Raw genomic sequence first — 24,607 nt, 5'->3', positions numbered from 1 at the left:
TTAACTTACGAAACATTATAAATTATTGCTAGTTTCAACATCATTTCAATGTACGAATAAAACTCACCATTTAATTTACAATGCTATTTAATAAAATTTTATATATGCTTCAGTGTTCTTATCTTAATAAACATTTAAACGAAATATAATATTAAAAAACTAGTTGGAAACATAATGACATAGAATAGGTAATAAACGAACATTAAAATGCAATAAATCTTTGTTGAAGATGCGTTGATTACCTTGAGTTGTCTGTCAAATATTTTTCTTATGGTTATAAATTTTGTTTTTTACGCATACGCACAGTAGTACCAAGAAATAATGTAATTTACCCATATGGTCATATGACACACAAAACTAAATTAATGAAAATGCCAAAAAAACAAAAAACAAACTCAAGTAAATAAAACAATTTGTAATATATATAAAATAAAGCATAAAAAAATTAAAAGAATTACCAATAGATACTAAAGACATAAAAGAAACACGTTATAAGCGTTTTATTGCACATTACCCAGGTCGGTCTTGTGAGATACTCGTACTACACAGAAGTGCGTTGCCGTTTTCTACTTATGTATGAAAAATCTTTACTCACGCACAGCCATGTTCATTAATTTTTAGATAAAAGATATTTGTGACTGAAATTAAAATTGTAAATATTATTTTATTTGTAGGCATTTCAAGTAAGGCCAAATGTAGGTAAGAAGTTTAAACGACTGAACATAATTGCTCACTATTTTTGTCTTGTATCTAATCTAATTGCGCTCGGACAAATTGGATTACACATTTAGACGTTAAGAAAGTTGGTTGGTTAACTTATTTAGACGCGAAGTGTGCTTCATTAAAGCACTTAAAATATATATTTTTATATATATACCTATATATTTAAAGACATTATGGTATTTAGGTGTATTTAGGTAAAAAAGAATTAATATATGCTTGAGGTATTACAGATTTTCGCTTTTTCTCGGTTTTTGTCTTGGATCATAAAGTATAAGAAAATTTAGTTTATAAAAAAAAATATATATAACAATACTTAAGTATTTTGACCTTTAAAATGATTAATTAAAAACAAAGATCTCATTATTTCAGCATTTAAGTAAATATAAATTAAAAATAAGTAAAAAAGATACTTAAGCAAATTTGAAAGCATATCGCATTTAAGTTATTTCTAAATCTTTGGCATAACAAAAAAATTTACAAAACAGAAAAAAAAAACAAAATAAAAAAAATTCAATTAATGATTTAAGTTTGTAATTTGTTGTATCTACAAATGTGTTTTTGCTCGTATGAGGTAGTTAAACAAATTATCTTGAACGAAATATGTAATTATGTATTTCATCAAATTAGCACGTTAATCGTATCAAATGCAAAGCTATATATTTTAATTTCAATTACTTTTTATAGTAATTTACATCAGCATAATTTCAGCTAAACAATGCGGTCTTTCCTATGCAGTAGTTTGTAATTATTTTTTTTGAAACTATTTATCTAAAGTTTTGTAGTATTTTACTATAGTACTCATGTAGCTTGATGTGATTAGTAAGGAATGTGTATATCAGTATTGTAGCTATGTAAAGATTTATGAACATCTTCGGTATTTTTTAGAAGTGGTAGCAAAAAGTAGACTATGTATTTACAGTCTGTCTTACTTCCAATGGGACTTATTGAGTCCCATTGGACTGAGGTTTTGAGAAAGTAACAAATATTTCGAAATGACTGTGGGAATATTGAAAACACAGCACACACTGTTTGACTTAAGAATTCCGATAACGATGGTTTATGTTTACTTTGAACCATACACTTTGATGAATCACTAAAATGATTAGTAAGTTCAGCATTGCAATGATCACAGCCAAACCACAGAAAATTGAATTTTTGCAAGAAGTCAAAATAATATTAACCATTTTCTTTCATTCAAAGGAAATTGTTTATAATCAATTTATTTATGAATTTACTAGGAATGGTGAACGCATAATACTATCAGGAAGTACTACAACGATTGTGAGCGAGAAATCAACGAGTTCGACAAAAATAACGAGGATATTTTGATTTATGCTTATGCACAATTGCACAAAGACATCAAGGTACATAAATTTATCATTTAAAAAAGGCATCAATTGAGCGATTATCCTTAATATTGAAACGATTTTATCACCGGAATTTCTGGCTATTCCAAATACTAATACAGACAGTAAAATATACTCCTTTTAATATCATTTCAGTCATTCAAAAGTCGATTCAGTCCGTTGAGTATAAATAAGTTTTAGAAAAAGTTCGTTTACAGTGCTTATTTCACTCGAATGATGATTATTTTGGGTAAACAAGAATAATCACTAGTCTCATCGAAAACTAAGAAACTAGTTTTTTTTTAAACTGTTCAAAAATTATTTTATATTAACTTCATGGTGTACTCAACGCAATGAGCGGTTGCGTGACTTCTGAAGAAAAAAACCTAAATTCTATGTAATAAACTTTAACCACATGGAGTTAAGCAAGATTAAAAAGGGTTTTCGATTAGAATATCTATGACGCTATATGAGCGATAAGGAAAAGTAAGGTACACTTGTCAAATCGTTTTATACAAAAGATGTGATACTGTTCTGTTAGTACGGCGAAATGTGAGGAATAAATAATATCCAATTTCAAAAACCTATACGCGTATTAATATTTCAAATGTGGAAATGCTACAGGCAAATAAAACTGATAGTTATATTGTATTTGGAAAGATATTAATGTATATAAAAGAATATTTTAGTATATATTTGTATATTTCATAGATTTATTTTTTGGATTAATATTTTTTTAAACATATTGTAATAAAATTGTAAGTGCTATAAATTTTAATATATTTTTCTTTTATTTATTTATAGCAATAATTTTTCGTTAACTATTATCAATAATAAATATAAACTTTTTTTAAGATTTATGTCTTAACTTAAATTTACTTATATACTCCTCTTAAGACTTAAAATATAAAACATTAAATATATAAAATTGATAACTTTTTAGTTAGTTATTATATATATAAATTTTCATAAAAAGATTAAAACTAGAGATTGAAACATTGGAGTTAGGTTAGTTTGTGTTAAAGATCTTTTTAACAGTTCCGTAATAAATTTTCGTACATTAAAGTTAAAAGAAAAAAAGTGTTGAGTGTTAAGTGCTTACAAAAAACTATCTATTAAATCATTTAATTGTTGTTATGATGGATGCAATGCTAACTGAACATATCATTTGCAAACATATTTTTTGCATCAATCTTATGTTGTAAATTAAAAGTACAATATAAATTTTTTTTTGTTAAAATTATTTTTTTTTTTTTGTATCTAATTTTAAAATTTTTGAGTTGTCTATTGAAGAGCTCATAAGTATGGGTCAAATAGGATGCAAGCACAACAAATGTAATGTATCCGCTCGCTGCAACCATTACCAGACACAAATAAAAAAAGATATTCACATAAACGTAGAACAACAAATGCTTGTATTGCTGACAACCACTATATTTCAACATATAAATATTTAAATAATTATGCGAATAATTGCAATTTTGCATAATTTAGCATTATAAAGTCTGAATACAAATGTTGTTGACGGCGATGGCGATGGGAATGGAGATGGTTACCTCGGGTAACTGTCTACGAACCCAGACAGTTGAATACCCAGCTTGTTGCAGAAATGATTTGTTGTGATTACAATGTGTTAGCTGCTTTCAGCATATACGGATACTTACTTAAGTAAAAAGTAATATGAACACAGTTTCACTTTCTAAACTTACAAAAGACAATTGCAATTAATTTATGCATTCAGTTATGAACACCATTTCGATAAAAAATTTTAATAAATAAAAAAAATAAAATCACAAAAATAATATAAAACACTATTCACTGTTTAATAAGGTTTGTTTATCTCTTTTGTATATAGATTGTATATAGTGTGATGCAATTCGCTGATAGATGTTCATGTAAGAGTGCTATAGTAGGTGTTTGCAACTGTGACTGCCAGGAGTGGAAACGATTAATTATACAATTTTATGTGCAACTCTAGTAACATAAAAGTCAGTAATTAAATTCTCAATGAGTAAATTTAATTAAGTGAAAGAAATGAGTAGACAAAAATTAGTTTAAAATAATTACAGTAGTAAAAGTGAGTACAGAAATTAAGTGGTTTTTCGGAGGCTATAAGGTTTATTTGTCATTAAATATTATGTGATAGGTGTTACAACATTAAAAAAAAAGCGCTACTTGTAATATTAAATAATTACAATCGACTATTTATATACCTATCTTTGAAGTAATAAATAGGAGTGTAAAAATTTTAGCAATAAGAAAGTCTTTAATTAAGGCGTTAAATTTTATGTTTCGACCGTTTTGAGTTCAGTTTCTGTTCAGGCTTTTTGTGAATTTTTTGATATAAGCTTTTAGTTAACATATATATAATTATATAATTTTTTCTATATATTATCTTTTGTTATTAAAACATACAATGCTCTGATAAAAAAATTCTCAAAAATCCTAAAAACTTTATAATTTTTTTTATAGGAAATAACTATATATGAGGCATGAGGGCAATGAAATAGCAGACTCCCTAGCAAAAAAGGTTGCATGTACTGCTTTCATTGGTCCAGCGTCTTTCTGCGGGGTAATAAATAGCTTCACAAATAACTTATTATATGAACAGGAGAAATAAAATCTACTTGAACACTAGAGAACCCAAACAGGCATGCGGCAGTCAATAAAATTCATTGATCCTGAACACATTTGACGCTATCCTTAACCTTAACAGAAATGAGATTAAACTCTACACTGAACTTTTTATAGGACACTGTAGACTCAATTATCACGTGAAGAATTTAAGTGCTGTATAAAGTGATTTCTGTCGAGGAAAAGGAAACATTATAACATATTTTATATAACTGCTCAGCGGTGGCAAGATGTAAATTTGATTACCTTGGGACTTGATAGTCCCAAGTTAAATAGGTAGAATTAAGCTCTCAGTAATTACGAGATTTATAAATAGTCTAGAATTGTTTTAGTTGGGTTCATAAGTACATAATAGATCTGTTAGGTCTGGGTGCATTTATAGACTATTATTTAATAATAATAACTATAGAAATAAATATACATAGATAACAACAAAATAATTGCTTACAAATAGTCTTTGAATAAGGAATGATTTCATGTCATTATAATCAATATCGAAACATGAGAAGGTTTATTACTTGATTTTCAGAAGATTTGTATTAACTCTTAACCCTATCAAAAGTCACAGGCATAGTTTGACTGCCTAAAATGGACTAGCATATCCCTTACCACTTCTAGTCAAATGCTCTGTATACTTTAACTATTTTCGGTGCATAACGCATCAAGCTGTTTAGGGTACTCCCTCTTGGTCAACTTGACATAACGTTGTTTCCTGCTCTATTGGTACACAATCTTATTATTTTTATTCAACCAGTTTTTCCTAAATGCTCTGTATAATTCCACTCTCTTCATTAAATACAGCAAAAAGCCACATTTTTTTAGGGTACCTCTAGTATTCAACCAATAAGCACTTGACATAACCTTGTTTCCCTGCTCTATTGGAAGCCATTTTTAGTAGGTGGTCCAACTATGTTACGGGTTGGGATTCGACATGATCGCTATGTCGAAGTGAACCTTCTAGTCTGTATTTAAAATTGTTAAAGTTTTTTATCTGGTAAAAAATAACATTTTCATCGCAAAAAAAATAGTTGAAAAATTGAATATATATAGCATTATATAAAAATTTCAATCAATTAAGATTTTTTTATTGAAGTGTGTTATTTATCGAGTATCTAATATATCAAATTATCAATTTCAGTTCTAGACTTTATTAATTCATAATACATATTACAAAAATGTGTTGATGAGGAAAATAAAGCTCCTGACAAGACAAAAGTTGTCATTAAATGACAGACCATTAAAGCACTATTTCGGAATATTTTTGGTTTTGGTTTTAGTGCTTACAAGTCAAAATAATAAAATGCAATAATTGTAAATTTTAATGATTACATTCGTTACATTCGATATCAATTAAGGTTATATATTTCATAATGAAAATTTGGTTTTTTTTTTTGATTGGTGGTTATGAATAAAAAAGGAAGACAAAATATCAATCGTGTGTGTAGCATGAATTTATGCAAATCACTCACTAATGAAATAAATATTTTTATTGAATAACAAAATCTATCTGAGAATATACAGAATATATGTGTCTGCATAGAAATAATTTTTTATTTTTATATATTACAAATAATTTTGCACAAACAATTCAAATTAACTTTTGACATTTAAACAAAAAAAAAATCTAAGCAGGCAAATTAATGCAGTTGGCGGCGGCGGTATAATCAAGGGAAAATCGAGAAAAAACGTATGCAAATACGAATTGAATACCGCATCGGACTAGTGTTAGGTGGAAGTGGAGAAGCGTTCTGAAATGGTGTTCTTAGCTATTTTATTTATAATTTAATTATTTTATATAAAATATATATATACATAAAATAGTTTTACTGCTCATTTTAAGCATTATGTCTCAGAATTTGAAGGTGAGTCGCACCTTTAATTAAGAAAAGAATCAATTTTTATTATTTTAAATTATAATGATGCGTCGTCGTGAGTTAAAAAAGTGAGATTTTAGTTAAAGTAAGTGTGAAAATAGCGTGTGAAATTTTTAAAATAATTATAAATTATAATTAAAAGTTAGCAGAGTAAAAAAGTGCTATATGAGAAAATGTTGGCTTTTGCTAACGCATTATATCCGTTTTAACAAGCAATAAGATAAACTTTGAAGGTACTAGATTTACTAATAACAACGATTGAACTTTATACGATGGGAAATAATGTATAGTAAACAATATTAACAATTAATAATAAAACATAGCATTGATTTTAAATTGGTACTTTTTTGTCCAAAATTATTCAATAAATATATAAAATTATCACAATCTAATACTTATGGTGTTTTTCATTGAAAAAAAAAATTTAATTTTTAAAATGCGAGTACATTTAAATTTAAATGATGCCGATATTTTTTCATCCATCCGATTCTGAAAACTAAATACTTTTATTACTCAATTTTTTTTTGTCAAATAATACACTGAAGACTATATATTATTACTACCTACAATATTATAATTGATATGTACATGTATAACTTTTAAAAAAATAATTGGTTACATACAATATATATAAATCGATCACCTATATTTAACAATATCAATAGCTAAACATTAGTCGAAAGAATTCAAGTTTGAAAGCATTAGAATATTTTTTGAGGTCAGAATAAAACCGATTTTTTCTTTACAATTTTTTGAAGCCTTTCAAATACATATATATTTAGTGATATTTTTATTAAAAAATTATTCACGTTTAAATATCCATCTAGAAATTGTAAGTAGATTTTTTCTTCCCTTTTCGTTCAATAAAATTAAATAAGTTGTAATAATATCACAATATTACGTTGAGATTTTGAAAATATATTAATTATTTTACAGATTATATCTGAGCATATCATATATATACTATACACATATATAACATTTAAAGTAATTGTTTAATTATTTTATTTTTTAAGAGAAATTTCTGGTTTAATATATATTTGGAATATACAATTGATAGTGCATATAACGCGTTAAAAATATATTTCAAATATGTCAGTTTACTTGGTAAAATATAATATACTGGTTTAAAGAAGGATGTAAATTTTTAAAATTAATTATCTCTTTAAAATAATTAATGAATAACCCGTTGAAAAAATTTGAAAAAAAATTAAATATCTAGGCATACATAATAAATGGTAAAAAAAAATAATGATTTATTGCAAAAAATAAATATATAAAGAAAAGGAAAAAAAGAAAAGATAGTGCGATATCTTAAAAATATCAAAATAGCATTTAAAATATATCTAATAAGTAAGTTGTAGTGACTAGCCAATATACACTGTTTCGCTGCTTCGAATAAGTAATTATTCTCGGTTTATTAACCATATTTTTCGCCAAAAACCCCGATAGTTAAAATTAAAGCCACTATCTCTTGTTGTGTTTATGTAGTAATTAAGTTTAGTATTTTACCACTTTCCGTCCTTATCAATCACGAGTAGACAGTCAAACTGTCAAAAAAGTACGTCATTATAAACTAATGCCTTCTTAATAACAAAGCTGGACAAATAGAGAATATGTGATAATTGCTTTCTTGTCAAAGTAACTACAATTTCTACAATCAATATAAGCGGGGGCTCCTGTCACTTGAAAGAACTTCAGTCTATCTAACTATATTGCTACAGGTAGTGTTAATAAGGTCTCAGGTTCTGATTTTATTATACAATGGTCAACACGTGGTAGTCCACATGTTGTAATTGATAACCCTGCTAAAAAAAGTGTAAGTAGGTACCCTTTTGACAGTCTCCAATGGTATATAGACAGGTATCCATAAAGTGATATGCGTGCTAAACCGTATGTTTGTTTTTTGTATTTGATTTAATGTTTCAGTAGTCGGGAGCCCCAAAAAGAGTGAGCAGATTTTGACTAGCTAGTTGACTAGCTTTAATTTAAAATTGAAAGATTTAAGAGATTTAATTGTCACTTTGGCTCTTAATTAAAAAGAAAAAATAAATAAAACTTTTGTTTTTTTAAACAATGACAGAGAGTGATGATTTAATTGTGAGAGAAAAAAGAACGATTTTTATAATTTACTAAAACACTATATATGATTTATTATATTAAATTGAATTCATCTTAATTACAAATTGAATATTTTCGTTCCATGAAGTGGTACAAATTAACCTCAATTTAACTTAAATATATACACGTATTAAAAAAAAAATAAATGTTAAAGGACTAGTTAATAGCACTAATAAAATATGCTCACTGACAGCACTAAAAAAGACAAAAACTATTAAAATGAAGTGAAAAATTAAGTAATTTTACAATATTATCGTAAGGAATTGGTTATTTAAACATAGTTAGTGCTAAAAACTGAGAAATATTTAATGCAAAGTGTGATATAACAATAGTAATGTTGTACAACACATATGCGTAACTCCATATAAAACTAGATATATCTTTAAAAAACGTAACAGTTTAGAAAGCTTTTAAGTTTTATAATAATCCAAGTCAGTATTGCAGCAGGTTTAAGTTACGTTATGCCATTGAATTAAAGTAATTAAGAAACCCATTTATGTTGTTATTTTCTATAACATAACCAATGAAAGGAAAAAAAAAGCTATAGTTCATATTGGCAAATTACGATTTGTGCGTGTCGCATTCTTTGAAATATAATGACAAACGCATGAAAAGTAATTCAAATTTTCAGAAAACCAGCCAAGTGCGGTTTAAATACAGCTGAGGTTTATGGGTGTGCAATATTTTAAATCAAATTTGATCTGATTATGTTTGCATATTTACATGCAACTGTAATGATTTTACAATTCCAAAAACTGCAAAAAGTGTCCGATTTTCTTTAACGCATTTGATTTGCATTTATAGAGCAAGTTTTAATATTTTTTTTTTTGAATACCATAACCCGTAGGCAATTGAAAATTGCATAAGAATTTTAAATATTTTTGTTAACAAAACTAAAAAAAAAGGTAGAAAAAAAAATAATTATGACGCCTATTCTTGTGCGCACAGCAAGTTGGACAACTGTTTGCGCATAATTTATTTTAACCTCTATACAAAAAATGCTGCAGTAAAGCATTAAAATGCCCGATTAAATTAATAATTCGGCGCAGGTGTTAAGTAATCTGACTTTTTATGAGTTGTCTATTATTAAAACTAAGCTGCGAATAACCTAGAGGTAGGTACTCAATAACAATAAAAAGTAATTATTTATTGAACTCAAATAAAATTTTACAACCAATTCTTTTTTTGTACAAAAAATATAATATATTACGTGCACTAATATAAATTCTTTACGTTAATTGAAAGTATTATATTATAAGAATGCTGCATACTTAAATTATGATTGAGTGCATAGTAAAAACTATGTTAATAGTTATATTTTTAATGAAAATTGTATAATATATCGTTTAAATAGTATAATGTTTTGCAGGTTTGAATATATTACATGAAAAAATAAAAATTTATTCCAAATTATTATTTTTTATATTTATTAGTATTTAAATACATCATTCTAATTAAAACATAATTAATAAAATTATAGTAAAACGAGGAAAATTAATTTAATGCTATATAATATAAATATAACATCAATAAAGAGGTTTTTCGAACAGTAGTGAAATACAACAACAAAAATTTATTTTATATTATTTTAATTAATTGAATTTTTGGCTGACCATACAGCTGTTTCGAGTATTGCCAAATATCCATCATCAGTGGTCTTGGAAATAATTCTTGTATTTAATTTTTCGCAAATAATTTTTTGAGAATGCAAGTACCAGGAATCGAGTAAGTGTCCTGCCAAATTTGAAGCTTAGAGTCAGCGCACCTTAATCAATTGACCCAAAGCCGTACTTGACTTTCATGTTCACACATTTTTCTGAAGTTTTGTTAATTTGCTGTGAAAGTTTTATTAACAAATTCACTTGCTGTGTTTATATTAGAATAATTATATAGAATAATTGAATTAATTAATCATATTTATATTTTTAATTCTTAAATTTCAATACCATTCTGTTTGTTATGTATAGAACCTAGTCAAGAAATGTAATACTGAGAAAGTCATGCTAATGTTACTCCACGATTCGCACGGGCGCGACCATTATTTTGTGAATAGAAGTTGAAATTTAACCTCAAATTTATATAAATACATATACCATATAAATATACAAAATTGATATACATTTTAAAATAATGTATATCGTAACGCATTGATGAGTGTGAAGAAATCAGACGGAAGAGAAAAAAATATTAATATTTTGTCAGGATAATTTTTTTAAGTAAACCTTTTTTCGACATTTTATCCATCGGTAAATATTGAAAATGAAACATGCCCCACAAAACAATATCTCTCATAACTTAATATGATAATATTAATATAATATAATATTTCGATAATATTCTAAAATATCTAATAATTTAATGCAAAAATTGTAAAGTCTAAAGTTATACTAAATAAAATTAATAATTTCTAAAAATAAATTGAATTTATCAATACAATTTATCAATATTATAAGGGTTACTATAAAATCTATAAATACAATAAAGCAATTAAAGAAGTGAAATTAAAACAATTTGAAGGAAACCCCTTCGCCATGTTCAATGTCATAAAATTTGGTAATAGTACTAAAAACTCTCTGAAAGCTATTGGACATTCGTTAAGTATTTTCATTTCAAACCATCTGCTTAACATATTGCAATCTTACTTACAATAATTCGTAATCTATTTTAAATCTATACAGTTTATTTATTTGCTTTAATTATTCTTATAATACATTTGTTTCTACTGCAATGGGAGGCCACACCTTTAAATCAATATTGGTACAAAAACTTATAATGTCACGACTTACGAGTATATGCTGCAATTTTATTTTAATACAAAACATTGTATCCGTTGTTTTTTCTATTTCTTTCTATTTTTTGGTAGTAAACTCTCAGTTTGGGTAACTTTTGTCTTAGTAGTTACATAAATCGTAAAAAAAACAATATAACTAGTTTTTGCACATTAAAACCGAATATAGTTCAAAGCATCATGGTCCGTCGTCCTATACAATGTTAAGATTACTAGCTTTCGAAATCTGCACAATTTTTACCTCAAGTCTTAGACAATTCGATTTTTATCATTTTTAAAGTAACAAGTATTAAATAGACAAAAACACACTCGAAAACCATTAAAATTATTTAATTTATTTATTTTTATTTGTATTTGTTTATACGATATTTTTATATTAAGCAAAAGATATATATTGAGGAAATCAAATATATTCACATGATATATAATAATGTATAGTATAAATATTTTTCTTTATTTATAGAGTATTACTTATGTTTAATTGTCATTTTGTTTACTTATTTATTCAATCAAGTATTGATATTTTATTGTATTTTTGACAAATCTGAATACAATAAAAATAATATTCAATAATTAATATGTTTTCATTTTTCTATAAGCAAAAAAAAAATTGACTAATGAACTTCTATTGAATCAATACATACATATTTGGAGCTTAGACTTAAAAAACATAAAAAAAGATATACAAAAATAAATCAATTATTCGGAAAGATATAAAAAATTTTTCTATTAGAATATTAATAAAATAAAAATAAAATGAATGGTTTTGATTCCAAAAAATATTCTATAAATGCATTTTTTTTTTCAAATTAATCTTAAAGTTTCTCTAAAGAGTCTCAGTGTGCCTGGCAAAATTTTTGGACCAAAATTGAGAATGCATACATAAGTTAATAAAATATTTATGCATTATAAAAAAATTATCTTTTAGTTAAAAAAAAATTCACCACTATTTTGCATACATAGTTGGAAACTATTTAGTTATCGTTGTAATTTATGAAGACATAGAAACTAAAATTTCTGAATAGTTTTTCGTAAATTATTATGTTAAGGCTAGTTGAATCAGTGCACTTGAGCACTTTTACTCTCTATCCACTGCGAAGTTTCTTCATAACCCCTCTCTACGCCTTGACGGGATTATTGTTCATCACTTCATCAGACTACGCAATAATTGAACTCAGATCTGCATATCTCCCCGAGGAACCTGTAACCATTCTGAGATTCGATAATACGGCATTGGTAAGCCTGTCAGTTTTCGTAAATAATTTAAGGGCTCTATACTTCATGCATTTTTTGATCGGATCAATCTTGAGGTCCCTGAGGTTGTCATTCGTCCTAATGTACCATGGTGCATTTTGGGAATTATATAGCTAAGAATATACATTTTTATATAACTTTATTTAGTTTTATTATTAAAAAAATCTAAACTTTTTGTTTCAAAAAGTGTAGGTTAGATATCTTTTATATGGAGTACATTATGGAGTACCATTTGATGTTTATACATTTTTCATTATATAGCATTTTATTCATATATAACAAGCTTAACTATAATTCTTTCAGAAAATATTAGTTATTAATATTGTAAAATTTATTACGTTAAACTAATATTTTTTTCAAACTCAACTAAAAGCCATTAAAATTATTCATTTAAAATATAATATTTTTTTATTTATTAAAATAAAATTGAAAATAAACAAAAAACGTTAAAAGAATTTTATTATTTAATGAAATTAATGTAATCATTTTTGTATAAAGTATGAACTGTATGAAGTATTGGTTTATGTTGTGTTCGTTGGACATCCTTTAACGAAGTATTGGAGTTTATTAAATTATTAATTTGGCTTACGGCTGGTTAGTGTCATACGTTAATCAAACAATACAAAAGTAATGAGCCGCAGGATATTTTTTGTATATTCAGACATTATGTGCATAGTTATGCAGCCATCGACGAGATACAATTAACCGACAACAATAATAATTTTCAAGCCTAGCATTTAACCACTTTTAATCAAGTTAAGCATACTGACGCACTGTATAATAGTGCATACCATTTAACTCTGCTTTATTTCGTTTTTTTAATCAACATAATTTTTTATGTAATTAAGAGTTGATTTATATTAAATGTGTTTTAATTGCAAAAGTACAAATTATTGTATTGAATTTTTTTTTTTTCAGTATGTATATATTTGAGTGGGTCAATTTTATTCACTAATAATAAGAAGTTTTTATTGCATTTATTTCGCACAATTAACCAAAATTAATGTTTCAAATTAAATTTAAATTAAAAAAATATTAAAAATTTATTGCATTTTAATTGTTGTTATTTTGTTTTTTTTTTATTATTTTTTTATTAATAAATTATTTTACTAAGAACTAAAATATGATTACAAAATTATCTTAGCAGGCAGAGCCGTCTTCGATACTCTGAATATGTGCTTATAATAAAAATTAACCCTTCCTTAAGCTTTTCATAAATATGTTTTTCGTTTAATGGATATGATATTATTCCATTTTATATGCCGGATATATATATATATAAAACAAATGATAGGTTTTTTTAAAACGAAAATAGAATGAATTAGATATTGGCATTATTAATAACTAACATTCTGATTAAGTCTCCACTTTAACTATGTTAGGAAAAACTGAATTGCTCTGAAGATGTCTGCAAATGGCCAGCAGTTTCCGGGGGCTAGATCTATAGTGTACGGTGAGTGGGGATGCAAACTATCTCTAAGATTTTAGAAATCTTCAGTTACAATATATGAATTTGTTAGACCAGCGAGCTACTAAGTATTGTGATACATGGAAATTAAAGTGAAAATTGTGTTTAATATAGTAATAATAAAAACTACATTTTCTTTTATTGCCCTCAATGTCGGCCACCGTTTAAATGTATTTTAACCAAAAGTAATATGTCATTCACCATGCATCAAAATATACCAAACACTTTACAAAACTAATACACCTTAAAACAGCTTAAGATAGCAATTAATTAAATGTTTAGTAAATCGGCTTATATGTTTAGAATAGGCTTAAACTAAAAACGAATTTTATGTAAAATTACTTGGCGTTAGTATTCACTAATAAGATAGTTTCATTGATAAGATGAATATTGTAGAAGTATATCTATAATTACTACAATTTTAAAAGTCCTTTCAATTATATCTCTAAAATAAAAATATTAAAAGAATTTATAAATAATAAAAAATAAAAGTTGAAAGAGAGCCTCATTATGATAAATTTATTAAGTTGTCAAATACGAACGGTGCTGCAATATTTGAAGGTTACGTTAGAATGGCCATCTATGAAATAGAATGCACAATGACCTTGCAGTACCAGAAGAGATGAGTAAAGTAACTACGTTTTTAACTTCAGTATTTGTATTATTAGTTTGGTACTAAGAGTACAGGAGCATATATATCATTAGTATTACAGTCATCCATAATTTTTTTTAAAAAATAATTGTTTTTGTAAATGAACTAGAGTTCCCTTTGTTTGAATATAATATTACATTTTGTATATTTCTTAAAAGATTGAAATTTTAAATTAACATTAAATCTATAATTTTAAAAAAAAATTAATTTTATTTTAATTAAATAAAACTGAAACTTACGCCAAATTAAACAAGAATATTTTATATTCTTTTGATAAATAAAAGCCTATAAATTTAATTCACAGTTGTCAAATTTTACCACATTTGTGTAAGCATTATTATTTTTATCTCACCACAAAGCAAATGAGATAATTATATTATTATTATGAGATATAAAAAAAAATGTTCACATATTGCTAAGTAATTTATTTATTTGCAATGAAATTATTGTTGTGTAAACAATTAAATTGTAATAATTGCAAATAAGAGACAAACAAGCAAACAAACTGAGCGAAACCATGAATGTATCTGAGTTGTGGAGTATTGATATTTTAACATTTAAATAGTAAAGGTGCGAAGAGTTGTTTTTAATATGAAAACGATTTAAATAAGCTTAAATACAATACGTACATGCAATACAGTACAGGCAGGCAGACGTCTCAACACCTTTCGATATAAATTTGTAAAGCACGAATGCGTCATTTGGATTCGCCTTTAATCCGGCGTTTAATAAAATGCACACGCACGCCGCTTTTTGCACCGACGTTTTAAACAGAATTAAGTAACACGTTATGGAGCTGGACTGCATTAAAATCACATTGGTCACTTATTTTAATGGGGCTTCACGGACCTCATCACGGTGTTATTGTGGAATGAACTGATATTACTAGATTGTGTAAATTGATGTATTTTACGAAATCTATTGTACACACACAGACATTTACCAGACTTAAGTGAAATGTGTTTGTAGTAATTAAAATAATTGTTTTGCTTACAGGATTTTCAATATCTAACAGTATTCACAGTTTTAAAAGATATTTAGAAATTGCAGTGATAATTGAAATTCGCAGAGGGAAATAAATAAATTGATTTTACATGCCTCTCTATGCCACACTGCGTTTTGAAAAAAAAAAACGTTTAAGTGCATCGAATTATCACGTTAATAGAAAAAAAACAGTTGTTAAAAAAACATTAGCAATACTAAACATGACAATAAACAATAGGGAAGGATTTCAGTAGAAAAGACATAAACAAACACTAGACATTTGTCTTGCATAATTCTCTTTATACAATAATTTGTTTTTATCTTAAGTATAGCATACGAGGTCTGATAAATATTCACACAATAATTCTATTGCAATGATTTTGTACTTTACAACACTATAAACAATTTTGCTTTGTCTGGAAAAATAAGCGTTTCCTCTCTGATATCATATACATATCTTGCACTTTACTTGACTTGCAAAACTTAAATAAAATATAAAATTGCAGAAAACAAGAAAAAAAAAATGGCAAGTATCTGTTTAAATTATATTCACTCGCATTGTTAGATATGCTTTTAAAAATAACAAGAGGTGTTTATGATATAAACTTTTCAATAATATAATATTAAAAGGTGAAAATTTACTATTATCATAAATTACAACAAATATAAGCACTATAAGTAATGTTTAACGTATTGTTTATTTATTTATATAAAATACCTATTTTTGTTAAAATCATATTTATGTAACATATCACTTATGTCACATAATATAAGTTTCTGGCAATACGTATTGACTGTGTTTAAAAACATTAGAGTTTTTTCTTATACTTATTAACAGGAAAACTTAAATATAGATTAAACTGGCAGCCGAGCTCCATCACAGAGAAATCAAAATTAAGAATCATTACATTGTAGATATTTGAATGGATTCGGAAAAGAAAAGCATTGCACAAAACTTTTTAAAAAATATTTATTTATTTTGAAAAAGTAATACCGGTTTTTCCACAAAAAGCAGTAGAAAACTAACTTCAAAACCCAATTAAAGAAAATTATAGACACATATCATAGACAAAAAATTATTAGTTAAAAATCTTCCTAAGATAATACAAAAACAAGAATTCTAGAAAAACTATTTTCTACAAATATGATTAATTTTTTCCAAAAAAAAAAAATTTATTTATAATTTTTAGACTATTTTTTTTGACATGTGATTGGTAGACGTTTCTTTGATACATTGTATGTTATGTATCTTAGTGATTATTAAAACTGAGCATACACGATACGATGCTTTTTGTTTCTTGAATCAAGAAATCACTTCTTGTATTTATGCCACTTTATAACGAAACACTATGTATATATTTGATTTTCAATATACAAATAAATAATTTCAATTAGTTTTGTTGGATAAAAAAATAAGTAATCCTTTATTTTAATGGGTAACAAACCCTGTTAAAATTTATCAAATACAATTTAGTATTATCTGAATAAATAAAATATTCTAACACAGTTTTACTGAATAAAAAATATGGATGGATATGGATATTCTGTTAAAATTTAGGATATGCATCCAAGACATTTTTATCATATTACAAAAAAAGAAAAGATGAGAATAAAATAATAAATTTCAGCTCATTGTTATACTCGTAAGATAAAAAAATAACATATTTTGATGAATAACAGATCTTGTTAAAATCTAGAATATGTTATCCAAGACATTTTTGTTAATAAAAATTGCAAGGTTTTATCTATTCTGTTTTTTAATTTATTTCTTTATAAACTTTGGTTTAACAGATAGTATTAATTATTTTAAAACAAAAGTTTTTATTAAAAATACAAAAAAATTCTTTGAAAAACAGATAAAAATAAATTATATGAATTTAAATAAATATAACAAAAATTTATATTAAAAACACTTAAAGATAAAATCATAACAGATATTAAAATTTTAACTTATATTTTTATATCCGCACGTAACGGGTTTATAACATATATCTTAAGATAATCAGAATTAAATCTATTAAAATTAATAGAGGTTAAAACAGAACATTTAATTGTGTTAGTACAAATAAAAATTTTATATAGAAGTAATTCAATACATAATTTATTTAAAAAAATATTAAATTAAATATTTAAAAAATGTCTATTAAATAATTTGTTGCAAAATTTTGAAAATATGATCACTAATTAATCCGATAATTATATATTTAATATTGTTGTTAACACATCTTAAAAAAAAATAAAAAAAAATTTGCAAAATAACTGCATCCAAAATTAAATTCTCACATAATAATTTTCTTAAAACCTACAGATTTTGATTTATGTTTTCAAAAAAATTTTTTTTAGGAAATAAAATGTTATACTAACCCAGCCATACGAAAAAACCTCAACTTAACAAGGTGAAGGTTAATAAAACACGTTCACACACAGCACTAAATGTACTGCAAATCAAGTAATATTTGTTAATTCGATGTATAAAGAACGATTTATGGAGTAAAATTTAAATTAAATTTAACACGCAAGTATATAACATGTTAAACTAAGAATAGTTTTTTCAAGATTTAAAAATAATGCAAAATCATTGTAGGCTACTAATAATAATAAAAAAAGTCAATCTATAAGCGCCTTTATTAAAACCCACAAGTTGCTAACCTTGTCATCTGAAATGACTAACAACGCGGGAAAATCATTAATGAAATATATTTACAGAATAAAAAAAATAAAAACAATTCTTGTTAATATATAATGACGAAAAATCTTAAGTTTTTAAGAAAAAGAGTACATATATATACGTTGAATAACAGAGGCGGAGGTTTTACAATTTTTAAAAATTATAAAATTATAAGCGGTAAAATATTAAGCGCTAAAATATTAATAATATTGGAATAAAGTAACTGATGCTATTGTCTATAAATAGACAGCTTTCTTTAGTAGGATAACGCTGACTTAACTCATCGGTGATATTATTATATAAAGTGTCATCTTAACAAGATAGGATGACTGATTAGCAGGAAGGAATACAATTACTGAGTAGAAGGAGGATGTGCCATTACAGCCTGTTTAATTGCTCGGTTTTGGTTTGGGAATGGGATATTGGGCCTGAAACTTTTGCACCAATGTATTGGTAATGACGTATTTTACAACAGAAAGTATATTAGTTTCAATTAAGCAATCGATATGGCTTTTGAGGAGTTTTTTTAGTAGTACAAAATATTTATTGGATTAGATCTATAATTTATCAATTATAAAATTCCATTATTATTTATTATTCTAGCAAAATATTTAGTTTCCGTTGCTAAAAATAAAAGTTTATTGGTCCTTTAAAAGGAGTATCAAGTGAAAAATAAATAGCTTCTGACATAGTTTTCTCGGAACTTATATTTAAATGTTTATAACTGGCTATTAAAACATATATTCGTAATGTTCGATATATGCACATATAAAAAATATTAGATATAATTGAAAGTATATATATATATAACGAACTAATTTTTTTAATACAATGTAGTCGAGAACTATGTAATTTACCGCAATCAATAAATGTAACAAATTACAGTGACTTTTTGATTTAAATGAACATATATTTTTTAAGCTTCAAATTTGACAGGACACGAGTTCCATTCCTGGTACTTGCATTCTCAAAAAAATATTTACAAATAATTAAATACAAAAAATAATTCCAAGACTACTGATGATGGGTATTTGGCAATACTTGAAACTGCTGTATGGTCAACCAAAAATTCAATTAAATAAAATAATATAAAATGAATTTTTGTCGTTGTAGTTCACTACTGTTCGAAAAATCTCTTTATGAAATATACTAGTTTCTATTAAATATAATAGTTACTTCCGTCAGAAAAATATGACGTTAAATTACAATTTATAATCATAAACCATTTATATAAATATTATGTTTTAGTTATTATACAAATAAGTCTATAATATATAATTTAATTAAACTAAAATAACTCAGTTAAATAGTGGAGAAATTAATCCCACTAAATATAATGACTGATGTGTCTCTGTTAACAGCAACTCGCGAGGCCAGCAGCAGCCGATGGAAGTAATAACCTTTAATGTAAATAAAGTGCATTTGCATACATGCATTTATTACAAGTTAGTCGAAATGACTTATGTGCATTGTATATTGTTTTGAAGATATGGGAAAAAACTGCAAGAATAACCAAATCGACAAAATTTGGCTATCATACTTAATTCATATTAACAAATTTTTGGTACTTAAGAATAAAATAAATAAATAAAATTAAAATAAAAATTTTTTTAATAAATGTATACGTCAACAAAGAACAACAGCGGCCGTAGTTGCATGAAAATTAATTGCAAAATATTGGTTGGGTTGCGCATGCGCAGCTGAATAATATTCTCGATTTTTATGTTGTCATGGCCAAAATTCAAAAATAAATAAATAAATAAATAAATAAATAAATAAATAAATAAATAAATAAATAAAAAATAAAAAAAATTGAAAATGATTTTGATGCTAATTTTAAGTAAAGTTGGCGTAAATACACAATTGAAGGCAATAAGCCAGCCAGCCAGACATGAAGTTGCGATCTCAGACAAAAAATACTACAAACAATAAATATTGGTGTGGCGGGTGTGAAGCAGGTCAGATTGTATATTTGTGTTTAATGCAAAAACGCGTTTGGGTCAAAATGTTAAAGTTGCCAATATTGCCAATATTTATTAGCTTACTTACACTTCTGGCTTGTACTTAATGCGAGCCGCATTCACTTTTGATTTGGCGTAAATACTTGCTATTAACGCTTTTTACAATCCTCAATTGGGGAACAACAAATATAGTTTAAACATTTCCAATACATATTGCCTTAGGTACGTATATAGTATTCAATAAATTGGGTTAATTGAGGGTGTGCGTGCATACGTGCCGAAACTATTAATATGGGCAGCAATCCGTCCAGCGTACTTGGCAGGCTTTAAGCAAAATCTTAATCTTGACATTAATGCGTTCGTAATTAATTTTAATGGCAGGCAAAAAAGTATTTATTATTATTGATCGATCTCGTTGAGTAGTTTTTTTCATTTTAATTAAAATTATGTTTTCATGATTTTTAATAACAACCATAATGTTTTGTTTTGTATTGTCTGCGCATATAGTATTTAATTTAAGAAAAATACCGCTTTTAAATGAGGTGTGGTGCATTAATCAAACGCCCTCAAAGTGGCAATAATATCATTGCCACACTTAAGCAGGATCGCCTTAAAATCCTCTTATTTTAATATTTTAAACAGTCATTGCGTACGTTACATATTTTTTACTTAAAACAATTTTTTTTAAACATGTTTAAGTATCTGTTAGCACATAAAAATAAAACATTCAAAAATAAGTCTTAAGTGGTAAATGTGCAAAAATAACGTAATTTAATTTATTATTACTTTTTAGGAAATTTATCGTTCGTTAAATTAGTTTGATTGCAACTGAAAAATTACCTAAAAGTGAGAGCTGCAATACAATTTTAAGTTACCTTAACCGAGAAGCATAGACAATAATTAGTTCCGTTGAAATTAAACGTAAAAAATTAATTAGATTAACGTACTTAAAATTAAATTAACTGTTTAAAGGTGTGATTTAAATTGTACAGTCAATCTAATTTAATTAAATAACATAAATTAGACACATTTACGAACGAAGTAATAATATAGCAATTACGGTTTTATTGCTACATTATTGCTTTAGCAATAATCATAAAAATGGGTTTTTATATTTTTGGTTAATCAAATTTTTAAATTTGATTTCAAATAATTTCTGATTAAATCGTGTTTTAGATCAAATAACAAAAGATACTAGATTTAGACGTATGCAACGTATGCATTTTTAGCATATAGTATATATTTTCGTCATGAAATTAAGATGAATAGATTGATTAAAAGAACCATATTTTTTATTTATACTTTTATTTAAAGTATTATCTATTTGGTTGGTCATTAAGATATTATTTATCTTATACCCAAGAACCTTGGGTATATATTTATATTACCCAAGAACCTTGGGTAATAACGTTTTTCTTTGAAGAGGTGGTGAACAATGGGCACTAGTTTATAGAATATGCGGTTATTTGCATTCAAATATTACTTGTTTACAGATATTTGATTTTCTTTGATATATTGTTTATGTTGAGCCTTTTTCAAGTTAGTGCATCTGGGCACTTTTACTCTTTGATAGGTTTCTGCAGAGTCCCACCCTTCTCACTGATTACTTTGTGTATTCCTCATAAGCTTTGTGATTATTTAATGATTGATCTTAGATCTGCGTACCGCCCCGTGCAGTTAGTGATTACTTTGAAATTAGATATTGCTAAGTAGAGCAGCCTCTCGGTTTTCGCATATAGTTACAGGGTTCTGTCCTTTATGTATTTATTGGTAAACAAAAAAAAAAATACAGAGATAAAATGAGATTCTACAGGTATTTGATTTTTTTTTAAAAAATATATTGCTAAACAAAAATGAGATATTTGTGTAGTGCTGGCAAATTTTGCATTTAACGTATAATAGAAATTTTGTAAAGAGTAGAATAGTTTTAGAATTCTATTAAATAATTTTTATTGCGAAAACTAATTAAAGATAATTAATGTAGGTATCGAAGCGTTAGGAATGAATATATTTTGTTTATTATTTTGAAAAATCTTTAAGCTGCCGTAAAATTTAGAATCATAATGCATTTTAAATTATAAATAACAATTTGAGATATATATAATTTGCAAAAATTTTTAATTTCAGTAACATAAAATAATCAAAATGATCAGAAGTACAAGTACCAGATAATATTTGTAGGTCACAGTATTAAATGAAAATGTAAATACAAAAAGTGATATAAATTATAAATTTTTAATATGATATAATTCCATTACTAGATATGTTTTACCTCAAAGTGTATTTGTTGAATTCTTTTATTTAAATTTCTAGTTCTTAAATCATAAATAATTGAATTGCCAATGAAGAATATTTTCTCATCAATTATTGCGCTTACCTGAAAAAAAAAAATTAATTAATAAATATATTATAAAAAATGTAAAGAATTGCAATAATGGCTTAAAAACATTTTAATAAGGTCATAAAAAATATATTTTTATATTAAAATCATAGTTTTTATTATTATTTTTATGAATGCCAACTAATTAAACAATATAAAAAACAACGATTATTCTACATAATCCAGATAATTTGGTGTATTCGACGGTTGAGATTAGTAACCATCATTATATGTATATAAATACTACATCAAAGATAAAATATTTTTTTGATATATGTGTGTTTCAGCGTATATGGAACCTGCATATACCTAGTGTATACGAATGTATTATAAATTAGTTTATGCATAATACATAAACAAAATTAATAATTTTTATAAAATTTATCTTTTCATATTTTCAATATTTATGAATTTGTTATGAAGTTATGAATTTGATAAATAGACGTGTTTGTAGTTTTTGACTATTTGTATAAGTTAACACCAGTGTCTTCCGAATCCAGCCCTATGCATAGTTTCATTAATGGAGTAATCATGATTGCTACCAGACGGGACATCATCTTATTTGTTTGGAAAAGTCCCGTTCGGCTTCGGTAGCTCTCAACTCCATAAAAGTGTGCTTCTACTTGGGTTACTAACCGGACCACACGTTTGTAATTGAATCGCTTTGCAAATTAATAAATACGTCGAAAAGATATAGAAAGTTAAAATAAAATATTATTAACTTATATATATGAATTACATACAATTAAATTTATAAATAAAATAAATTTAATTGCAAAAAGAAATTTATGATATTTTTTATACATTCTTAAATTACTTTTTCTTTTCATTTTTTTAGACTGTCGCGAAACGATACGCTCAAAACGTGCAAAGCGGCCACGTGCCCCAGAGCCAGTGAATTTCGAACCTGAACCTCAACAAGATTTAGAAAATGATGACAATAACAGTCAAGAAAAAAATATACCAGAAATACCGACTAATTTTCTTAGTCCATCAGTACGAGAGTATTTAGAACTTGGAAAATCAATACCTGGTAAGTAAACAGATGATATATACAAAGAAGAAGAAGAAATCTGAACTTAAGAAGTATAGTAAATTGAGTACTAAAAAATATATTTAAACTCTAAACACAGTTTATGGCTTTTTAGTATTTAAAATATTAAAAATATTGTTCATTGAAATATTGAAGATATTTCGGTGTAATTAAGGTGTCTCCGGAATCGCTCTGCTTCACTTGTAATGCCAATAATTTTTGGTAGAACTTTTTCTCTTATATGGTTAAGAGGTCAGAGTGTTTTTAGTCAAGCTCTCAAGTTTCGGATTTATATGTTTGTACTGGTAGGATAGTTGGTTTATACATCAGTAGTTCGTAAACCTTTAGAATTGTATTAGAAAAACTATCATGAAAAAATGTGTCATGTATGTTCTAACTCTGATGCCGTCCAGCAACCAAATTTATATACATTTTTGAAAAATCTTTTTCGATTTTTCTTTGTGGAATATTTGTTTATCAAACTGCATTTAAAATTGGTTTAAAATTTGGCCGCACTGTTCGACACTGTTCAATGGTATGTCATGCTGCTACCAATTACATGTTTTATATTTACAAACCATATGAGAATTGTAATTTATTAGATTATAAAACTACTTAAAAAGCAGCACATTACACACACAAAACTAAATATTTGTATAGTTCGATATCAGTAGTCGAACTATTTATGCAAATCATATTCCCCACATAGGTCAAATATCAA

The 24,607-nt window shown here is 25.9% G+C and overlaps 1 protein-coding gene across 2 annotated transcripts in view; it reads left to right on the top strand.

Annotated features, from left to right (window-relative positions):
* The window catches only part of LOC119681744, a 39,724-nt gene that overhangs the window by 2,210 nt on the left and 12,907 nt on the right, over positions 1–24,607 (top strand). For both annotated transcript variants that reach the window (XM_038095016.1, XM_038095015.1), the window contains exon 2: positions 23,692–23,886. In XM_038095016.1, coding sequence (XP_037950944.1) covers positions 23,692–23,886 — 195 coding nt within the window. The remainder of the gene's footprint in view (positions 1–23,691; positions 23,887–24,607) is intronic.

Source organism: Teleopsis dalmanni, chromosome 2, assembly GCF_002237135.1.
Source record: "Teleopsis dalmanni isolate 2A chromosome 2, ASM223713v2, whole genome shotgun sequence".
Classification (NCBI taxonomy): Eukaryota; Metazoa; Arthropoda; class Insecta; order Diptera; family Diopsidae; genus Teleopsis; species Teleopsis dalmanni.
Note: the sequence above shows the minus strand (reverse complement) of the source record. Positions and strands in the feature narration are given on the sequence as shown.